Source organism: Eucalyptus grandis, chromosome 6 (genome assembly GCF_016545825.1).
Source record: "Eucalyptus grandis isolate ANBG69807.140 chromosome 6, ASM1654582v1, whole genome shotgun sequence".
NCBI classification, from domain to species: Eukaryota; Viridiplantae; Streptophyta; class Magnoliopsida; order Myrtales; family Myrtaceae; genus Eucalyptus; species Eucalyptus grandis.
Genome location: NC_052617.1, coordinates 47,168,526 through 47,178,973, shown reverse-complemented (window position 1 = coordinate 47,178,973; position 10,448 = coordinate 47,168,526). Strand labels below are relative to the sequence as shown.

At 39.9% G+C, this 10,448-nt stretch overlaps 1 protein-coding gene across 1 annotated transcript; it reads right to left on the bottom strand.

Moving 5' to 3' along the window:
• Positions 1 to 6,058: 6,058 nt before the first annotated feature.
• Positions 6,059 to 9,655, bottom strand: LOC104455694 (LEAF RUST 10 DISEASE-RESISTANCE LOCUS RECEPTOR-LIKE PROTEIN KINASE-like 1.1). Its single transcript, XM_018859783.2, has 4 exons — positions 8,808 to 9,655; positions 7,875 to 7,904; positions 7,383 to 7,637; positions 6,059 to 7,277 (listed from the first exon to the last, which is right to left on the bottom strand). The coding sequence occupies exons 1-4, from the start codon at positions 9,403 to 9,405 to the stop codon at positions 6,307 to 6,309; spliced, it is 1,854 nt and encodes a 617-aa protein (XP_018715328.2). The 5' UTR covers positions 9,406 to 9,655; the 3' UTR covers positions 6,059 to 6,306.
• Positions 9,656 to 10,448: the final 793 nt, after the last annotated feature.

Below are 10,448 nucleotides of genomic sequence, written 5' to 3'. Positions count from 1 at the left end.
TTCAGGAATTTTAGAGGGGAACAATAGAAGTGCAAGAACAGTCGGAAAGAGGAAAACTTCGGTGTGCTTATGGCAGAGAGAGGAGACTCTGTCCTCCAGAGACAGAAGGGGCACGAGTGAGATACAGTCGCTCAAACTGAAGACCGCATTGTATGAATGTCTCGTTGAATCCTTTTTCACGGAAACGCGCCAATTGACTGGGTCAACTGAGCGTAGAGGACCCGAAAGAGCAAACGTAGGGGACCATATATTTCCTCAGTGTCAGATTATCGATTTCAACGGTTGATACTTCGGCTAAAAAGGGTCCATTTTCACTCACGATCGATTTCACTCCATCGGCCACAGGCCCATGGCCCGCTATGTTTCCGTGGGCACCTTTATTTCCTTACGAAGTTTCCAACTTTGTTTGACGGGGTTTCGAAGCTTTCCCACGGACTTTTTACCGAGACTCGTCCTCTACCCTTGATCTCTTTGAAGGTCGAGTACTATGACAACTTGAGTCCGTGACAATCAAAGGCGGAGAGACACGGAAGGTGACAGCTGGTTAAGAAGGAAGAAACTGGTGAAGTGTTCATCTGATCCGCCCATTGGGTCTTATGTCTGATAAAGACTCGTCGATGTTGAGGTTGAAACAGAAGAGTCCCATAAACAGGACCTGGGTTTTCTTCTCTGGTTCTTTCACGGGAAGATGAGTGTGACGGGATGGTAGCAAAATGGGGAGGAAGAAGAGAAAAGTGATGAAATTCCAGTGAAGTATGCATCCATTTGAAGACTAGACATAATGATTGAGGGTATCATTTTTCTGATAATTTCATCTATTGGCTTTTAGCATAATCCTCTTCCACATGTTCAAAATTGCATATCTTTAAACCATCATATCTGACAACCCAGCGTCGAGAGACACGAGATGGTGGAAAAAGAACAAAGCTTTTAGACAGTTTTCTCGAGATGATGATAAATAAATGAGAAGATATCCGTTCCTCCTTGAGTATTTTTGGAGGACCTATAAATATTTTCCGGATAATTCAGAATTTAACTCAGCTTTGAGACGTTCAAGTTAATACCTGATCGGCAACTTCAGCTAGATTGAGATCTTATATTCTCTTTGTAGCTTATTTTTCCAAGCAACATATTAAACTTATACTGGAAATAAGGAGTGAAAGTAAGCAGATGGAGTTAATCAAGCGGTAGAAAGGAACAAGTAAGAAAGCCAAAGAAATCAAGCTGAAGTTTTTGGGCTAAAAGATCAAAAGAACCAATTTTATAAAGATAAAGCGGATAGAGAGATCATTTGAAATTTTATTTATCTCAAACGCTGGCAAATTGATATAAAACCCTCAGTAATTTGAATTTCTCACAGATTGGTGATATTTGTTCTAGAGAACCAAAATTAGATGGGGAAGAAAAACTTTCTAGAAGAGTAGAACGTGAAAGCCTAAGTTAGAACAGTTTGCGGCACCTTACCGTCACCATAGCGTTTGAGATGTGTTCGATCAGGGCAATAGCACCCGCTTGAGCCATTCACAGCCACACTGCCCCCACACTTCTTCAGCACGTCATGCAATCACTTCCCGTCCAATTCAATGTGAAACTGTCCTTCAATAACTTCAGGTACTCAACGCTTTGATTCACCTTCCAGTTTTGTATCTGAATCGGGGCGGCCACCAAGTACTGGCACAATGCTCTATTCCAGTTCAAGTAATCACACTTACACGCTATTGCAGCAAAAGAATTGTTCCCTTCACCAAGACCACAGTCAACCCTTGATATTGTAGAATTGACAAAAAATGACTCGTTGCAGTTGTGGAAGATGCAGAGATCAACCCGACGCGGACCAAAAGTAATAGGTAAGCGGTCAAAAGAGTAATTGAGACTAAGCAGAGGGCATCCAGCATTGAGTAACGCTTCCTCCACTGGTAGTGCTTTGTAAGCTTGCCATGAGGTGAGGTAGTGATGCCAAAAGTGCCTCAAGGAGGTTACCTAAAGAAGGTTCTTCTTATTATCATTGACGGTCTAACCACAGAACTATGTATTGGAGCTTACTTGTTCTCCAGGTCTCTTATTAGGATAGGATGGAAGTCGGGGTAGTTGGTCCATTCATTGGCTATGGAATGAGTTCTTGTCATACAAAATATCTTCAATAACATAACTAGATCGAGATGTCTAATAAATCAGCCTACTATTGTTGCACTTTATCTCAAAGCCAGGAAAGCCACAATAAGGTTGTTGAAGGCTTGGAATCTGAAAAGGGTAGATCATGTTTAGACCACTACCGCAGTTCTTTGGTTGACAAGCATCAGATTTTGAATTCACCTCCAGAGACAGTAGGAAGTCGAGTAAGAACATACTGAGATTGATGATAATACTGATCTGCCAAAATAGGGTGGCTCTAAAGCTCAGCACATTTTGTGGATTCAATCCAAGAGACATTGCTTAAGAATGTGAAGGTAGCAGAGAAAGATGAATTGCACTTGATACCCTCGAAATGGTAGAAGTCATTACTATTTAGCACTTGTAAAAACCTACTTGGATATTAAAATATGGCCTTGCCATAAATTGGCTACTGTATAGTTAACAAATACATAAGGTCCGAATCATGCACGAAAGTCCAACCTTTCCATGTACTTACATCAGTGACATTTTAGTAAAATTCAGCATCGAACGCGTTACAGTCCAAACGCAAAGAAGCAAACAATATAGGACACATCGCCCTCGACAGAGGAAAAGGGACACATATCATCGTCCAAAACACATCGGTGCAGTCTGGGAACTGCTTTTGGTTGGAATTTCAGAAGCGAAGAAAGGAAGGAAAGAAAGACAGATCAGGGAACCAGCTTTGATTTTGATGTTTCCTTGTTTTTCCCCATAGCTTGGAGGGTTGTCCACGGGGTTTTTGGGTCAAAGTCTTCCCTCCGAAAGTCTAAGGAAGGCTGGCTTACTCGGAGCCATCATGATATTATGACAATCATGTCCGTGTCAAATCTATTCATTTTTCCCGGCATTCAAACGTCAGCAATCGGTCATAGCTTAGAAAACTAGCAACTCTACCCCATCTCCATTATGAAAATGTCAAACTGGATCCATCAATCATGATGTGGACCTTTTCACAGTAATATGATTATATTGTAAGAATTCATTTATTTCATAAAAATGAATAATTGAAAAAAAATTTAAATAATTTCTTATATCACTTATCAAAATAAATAAATCAAAATTACTTTTACTATTCATAAAAAAAGACATAAATTATTATGATAATGAAAATATTTTTTATTGACTAATTATTTCAAATTATATAAATAATTATTTTTAGAAAAAATTCAAATCATTTATTTCCCGCGAAACAAACTAAGTCTAATATTAAGTTCTAGCTGTAAATCTGAAGTGTAGGCACCGAAATTTCTTAAAGCAAAGTTGCCAAAATACAAAAGTAATAATACTAATGAAAAAAAAAAACAAATATTAAGAAATGATGGCATAGTTGATGTTCGAAGACTAAAGTACAATCAGGCAATTGACCAATTAAGATCAACAATAGAAAACATCATCTTCTTAGAAGAAGTACAGTAAATATAAAGAATTACTTAAACCTACTGAAAATGTAATTAACTAGTTAATAATGAGCACTTAAGTTAGAAATCACATTTCAAATAAAAAAACATATCCATAAAAGGTTTTATTTTGGAAATACAAAAATTAATTAAAAAAAGAACTTGAAATTAACTTGCGAACACGAAAACACTATATAATTATCCTACATATAAAATTGAAATATGAAATGCAATAAATTATCCAAATAAACTATACATAAATTACAAGTAACGAAATGTTTCACCATTAGTGAACCTACATGGCTTAACTATGATCAATTATGAGTCTCATCTGAATCCTCTATAGTATATGGATAATAGAAAAGCTGCTATAAAAAAAATTCCATCAATAAAATTGAAATTATATATTAAAATGGAAAAGCAAAAGTAAATGTGATGAAACACCAAGATATTGATGATTAAGAGTATAACTTAAGTAAAGTATTTTGCCACGACAACATTACATTACCCATGAATAAATTGATGATTGAGGCAAGATAAAATCTTATATGGAAATCCATTTTTTTACGAAATTTTCTCATCAACTAAACAGTTTATGGAGGCCGTGCTTGCCCTAATACCCATAGAGAAAAGAATCGCCGAGACTAAAAATTTAAGAAATCAAATTGGTGAAAAAGTTTTGCTTTAAATTGAATATGAGACCATTGTCTCAATATGTCACGTCAAAGTTTAGTACCCAATCGTTTACTCGAAAAACTTGAACTACTCAAGAAAGGCCCAATTTATACTCAACAATGCTCTTTAATATTATATCTCCTGCTGGCTTCATTCTACAATAACTTGGCAGTTTCCGATGCAATTTATGTAATCCTTGAACTACAGTAATATAGTATGAGAACTCTCAATTGCCCTACTATAATAAATCCAGTGATTAACTTAATTAAGAGTGAAACAGCTCCAAAATGACTAGCCAACTCAATCAAGGTTTGTCATGCATCGGCCACTCACTTCGTGGAAAAATATTCTAGCAAAAGCTGACTCTTGGCATTAAGGCAGCAAAATAGTAGTATTAACACTAAGGCCCTATTTGGTAAAAAAAAAAATATGTTCCCCAGAACAACTATTTATGTTCTTTTTTTCCAAGGAACCAAAAAAGAATAGAGTCTTGTTTGGTAAAATTTTTATTCCTAGAAATAAAATATCTATTTTTTTGTTCTCGATAATAAATTTGGAACAGAAACAAAAAGGAGCAAAAAGTAGTTTCTTATTCCCAAGAACAATTCCTAAGAATCAAAAGGACAAAAACAAAGAATTTATTTTTTCTTCTCTTCTCTCTTCTTCTCTTTTCTTCTTCTTTTTCCATTTCTTCTTCTTCCTTTTGGCCGGTTGCCAGCCTTAGCCATGACCGGCACTGACGACCAACCAAACGAGGGTCGGCAACCTAGTCGGAGCGTTGCCAACCCCCAGTGACGCCGAGCCATGGCGAGGCTCGGCCTCCCTAACCGACATGAGGCTTGACCTCGCCAAGCCAGGACGAGGCCGACCTTGCACCGCCTGGGTAAGGTTGAGGCTCACCATGGCCAAGCGAGCCTCCGGCGAGCTCGTCGTCGCCGGCCACTACTGTGGCCGACAAACGGCCAAAGAGAAAGAAAGAGAAAAATAAGAAAATATAATAAAAGTATTAAAAAATTAAAAGAAATAAAAAATAAGAATGCTATTAAACACATTTCTATCTCGAGAATAAAAAATTTTAAAGTTACCAAACGCATTTTTTGCTCAGAAATTATTCTCGATAACAGAATCAGAAAAAACCATTTCTGATTAAAAATTGTTCCCCGGAATAAAAGTATTACCAAATGCGCCTTAAGAGGATTGAGATTTATTCATAAAATAGATATATTAAGTGATGCAACAGACCGTTATTAGTATTGAATATGGCTCGCTTGTCTAAAACTAGCTTATGTATAGTCTCCTCCATTGGTTAGTGTATTAATTGTATACATGTCTTACTATGCACAACATTACTTTAATCGGGACCTCCGCAGAAAAATCTGTCTCATACTTTGTTTATGCAGATTAGCCCTTGAGTCAGAATAAGCCTTCCTTGTGACATATACGATAGGAGCGATGATGATTTGTATTTCCATTTCCATATATGATAAGATCTGTGAAACCACTTCAACACGCGGAATATGACAAGTTCCTTCCCTGATGTGTCTATTGCCACGTGAAACTCTCACTTCGCAAACTTGAAGGTGAACGAACTTCATCACTAGACTCCAACAAAGATCGAGCGATCATGTATTATCTGAGGCCTGTTTTCAGAATGAGACTTGACATGGCTTCCGGCGTGACTTGTGTTCTTTAAGGAGCAAATCATATAATGTCGTAAGCTGTTGTGAGAAAATCATCGCAAGTCTAAATGTTTCAACCTGATCTGGGAAAACTCTTCGAACGCCTGAAATATTGTGACAAAGAGAGGGACAATGGCAAGTATGTGTACAATCCTTTATTCATACTCTAGGAAAGTGCTCCTTACTATGTAGTATTTACATCAAATCCTCCTGCAGCCTCAACAGAAGTGCTTACATGTTCAAGCTGAAAAATGAAGACCAAAATGGAAAACTTGATCGCCTGCTATATCATCTGCATTCTATATAATATTAACTTGAAACCATTAACCAAATACAAGCAAACTTTAAGCCAAGATGGAGGAGAAGGGAAATTTGCAGGAGAGAACTGATAAGACTACAAGTTAACCACTATGTGCAGAGGAACTACTGCTGCTTCCCCATTTTTGAATCACGGAAACAGGTGAAGTCGGCGACTTCATATTCTTCAACAGCCCCACATTGTCACATTCTGGCGAAGGAGGCGGGTTCTTGCTTCGACCGGCGCTGTTATCATAGCTCACATCCTTCGACTTGTCCGGCTCATGTGTCCCACTCGAAATTGCCTTCAACTCCTCCAGGACAGTCTCCATGGAGGGCCTCATGTCCTTGTCCTGTTGCAAGCACCTGAAAGCCAGCTCGGCCACAGCCATGATCATCCTATTGATTTCGGGATCCGACTCAAACCCCAAATTTGGATCAATCAATTTGCAGAACTCGTGGTTCCGTATCTTGCTAGTTGCTAAGTTGGCCAAATTAATCTCATGCCTGTCTCGGCTTATATCGACTGCCGGCATGGACGATATGAGTTCCACTAATACTACCCCGAAACTATAGACATCACTCTTCTCCGTAAGCTGGTAACACTGGTGATAGTCAGGGTCCACATAACCCGGAGTCCCCTGAGGAGCGGTTGACACATGGCTCACATTGTTGGGGAACAGCCGAGAAAGGCCGAAATCTGCTACTTTGACGCAAAAGTTATTTTCGAGGAGGATGTTGTTAGTCTTCACGTCACGGTGGATTATGTCACATGCATGAAGGTAAGCCAATGCGGTGGCCGTTTCTATTGCGATGCTAATACGAGTACGCCACTGGAGAGGGTCCTGCTTCGCTCTCTCCCCATGTAGATGATCGGCCACTGTGCCGTTCGGGATGTACTCATAGACCAGCAGGAGTTCACGGCTGTGCCGCGAAGTGCAACCATATAAAGAGACGAGGTTTTTGTGGTGCAAGCGAGTTAGGATTTCAATTTCAGTCATGAACTGCTTCACCCGCCGATAGTTGTGCTCGAATAGACGCTTAACAGCTACTTCCCGGCCATCTCGAAGTTTGCCTGTTTAAGAAAAATGGAGAATGACCCTCTCAGATTCCTAGTTTCTAGAAATTCTCGCCATTTATATGCAGGCTGCCTAATTAGCCTCTTTCGTTAAGGTCTTACCATAGTACACAATTCCAAAACCTCCATCTCCGAGCTCCCGGGCAGAATCGAAATGGTTAGTAGCTTCTTCAAGCTCGGCGTTGGTGAAAATGGGGACCCCGAAGTATACATTGCCCACTTCAAGATCTGCTTTTAAGGAAGAATCGGAAGAAGCGTGTCTTGAGCGGAATATTAAGAAGCAATGCTGTTGTTTGTGGCGGATCATATAGATGCATGAACAGAGAAAAATACTGGCCAAGGCACCAAATCCGCAACCTGAAGAACAAAGGTGTCATTAGATTTGCATCAGTGGCGGGTAGAGGAATGGAAAATTTCAGGAAAACTTTGACTCTGTGATGTTCCCGAATGCACGAAGCATGTCATTGTGCTCTTGCATCGTAATTGTGCTCAAAGTATGTGTTGACAACATTTTTTTGCTACAAACCATGCCAAATGCACCCATATATACTCAGAGGATTGTATGATGTCCCCCATGATAAAGTTTTGACTGACCTAATCCAATCTTCAAAGGGGCATCGTTTCCTGCAGCAAAGATGTAGCACCAAAAAAGGCGTTTGCATCAGAAAACAGATCCTATCCACATCATGAAAATCATAGAACGGGAATACAGACACCAGCTTCCTTGATCTAACATATATTTCTATCGAATAATTGAATCGCTTGACATAATACATCTCAGGAACAAATAGATATTCCCTCATGTTAGATATCACAGAGAAATTACAGAACTAAGCAAAATGCAGTTTTGTAGGCGACAGAATTGACTAAAACTTTAAGCTGATGCGAAACAAGCCTAAGCGAACGCACACCCAGAAACCTTTCCCCTTTCCTTCTCATGCATTTTCTCCTCTTAGTGAATCATACCCTGGCCTCTGTATTGTAAATTCAGTAATCATCTATAATCCTAAACAAATCTCTGCACTCATATTGGAACTAGCTAATGCATACAGCAACACATCTTAAAAATTTCACTTTTTACTGAGTTGCGGCACATGATCAATGCAGGTTTGAGATCCACAGAAGCGACTGCAATAAAACTATGCATCCATGATCAGGAGATGTTGTCCTGTAGTTCTTCAGCTCTGATGCGAGGAAGAAAATGGCATTGCTATGAATTCGAGCAACTACTAAAAGTGTGTTCATTTGGTTGGAAAAAGTTCTCGGCAAATTAGTTTTTCGAACTTTAATGCGTATGATTTGCTGAAAGTGATTAGTCAAATTATTTGCGGTTGAAGAAAATATGCATGCTTATAGTTAGGAAAATGAATTCCCTAATCTAGAAAAGGTAAAGTATATTTTTTTTGAAAATGATCTTCACGGAATTTTTTTTTTCATTTATCATAAAGTTTTCTTCAAATAAACTCACCAAAAAAAATGGAGAATTTTAACTGTTGCTATTACAGGGAATAAATCGGAAAGTGTTACCTTTTCTGCATCGAAAACGTCCATCATGTCCCCCGCATTTGCGTCCACTTTTTTGGCATTTGACACAATGCTCCCAGGAGGTTAAATCCCATTTCAGTCTAATCCCGTGCTCCCCCTTCTCATCGGAGTCATTATTTTCTATTTTCTCACTATCCTCTCTGGCTAGTTCTTCTATTTTTTTTGGGTCGGAATGCTCTATGGCTAATTTTACAGGTACAATAATAACAGGACTGTCGCACGCTGACTGGTTAAGATGGTCTTCTTTTCCACTTATAAGAGCGACAAAAGAGTGGTTGGCGCCAACAGAGGGGCAAGTCGATTGAGGATTTGGAAAATCAGAAATGGGGAAGCTGCGGCAATTACGGAGAAATGCTAGGTATAAAGGCCCCTGATTGGATTTAAGGAAGGAAAGCAAAACAATGCCGGGAACATCAGTATCAGGTGCTGCACTGGGCGGTCTAGGAGACTCCTCAGGTGGAGCAAAACAAGCATTGCCCGTTCTCTCTGACTCTGAGATCAACCCAAAAGATTGATTATGATAATCGACAGAGTCACCCCAGAAAGGTTCTAGTTTCAACGGTGTCTCATGAAAAAACATGGTTCAGAGTCGTTCCCGAAAAGCGAACCTATCATGACGTCACTGCACTTGCCAGGCTTGCAATTTCCACATTTCAAGCTCGCCGATGCAACCCAGTCTTCCAAAGAAAGAATAGTCAAAATGCCAATGACAAGGCGAAGCACCTGGGAACTTAAGGAGCTCTCGACACCCATTTCAGGAATTTTAGAGGGGAACAATAGAAGCACAGGAACAGTCGGAAAGAGGAAAGCTCTGGAGTGCGTATAGCAGAGACAAAAGGGGCTCGAGTGAGATTCAGTTGCTTCCACTGAAGTCACATTATATGAAGTCGCGTTGAATCCTTTTTCGCGTAAACGCGTCAATTGACTGGGTCAACTGAGTCTAGAGGACCCGAAAGTGCAAACGTAGGGGACCACACATTTGCTCAGTGAGAGAAAAAACCGATTACGGCTGTTGATACTTCGGCTGAAAAACGTCCATTTTCAGGACTCAAGATCGATTTCACTCCATCGGCGACCTTTATTCCTTGCAAAGTTTCCAACTTTGTTTGACGGGGTTTCGAAGCTTTCCCACAGGCTTTCTTGGGTCGATTTCAAACCCCCGGAACCACGACCACTTTTACCGCGACTCGTCCCCACCCTTGATCTCTTTGAAGGTCGAGTACTATGACAAGTTGAGTTCGTGATGGTCAAAGGCGGATGGACACGGCAGGTGACGACTGGAAGTGAAGGAGGTCGATGTGGAGGAGGTCGAAACAGAAAAGTCCCATAAACACTAATTCCTGACTCAGGTTGCACTACCCATTTGGCCTCAGTAAGCGAACAGGACCTGGGTTTTCTTCTCTAGTTCTTTCACGTGAAGATGAACGTGACAGGGTGGTAGCAAAGTGAAAAGGAAGAAGAGAAAAGTGATGAACTTCCAGTGAAATATGCATCCATTTGAAGAATAGACATAATGATTGAGTGTATCATTGTTCTGACAATTTCTTTTATTGGCTTCTAGAATAATCCTCTTCTACAAGTTCAAAATTGCGTATCTTGAAAAACCATCATATCCAACGACCC

What these genes read in the sequence shown, in the direction of transcription:
- LOC104455694 (XM_018859783.2), bottom strand. Translation starts at nt 9,405, where the DNA reads ATGTTTTTTCATGAGACACCGTTGAAACTAGAACCTTTCTGGGGTGAC. An exon ending in ACGTTTTCGATGCAGAAAAG is followed by an intron (nt 7,905 to 8,807) that starts GTAACACTTTCC and finishes TCTTTGCTGCAG; the next exon opens with GAAACGATGCCCCTTTGAAG. An exon ending in TTTTGGAATTGTGTACTATG is followed by an intron (nt 7,278 to 7,382) that starts GTAAGACCTTAA and finishes TTTCTTAAACAG; the next exon opens with GCAAACTTCGAGATGGCCGG.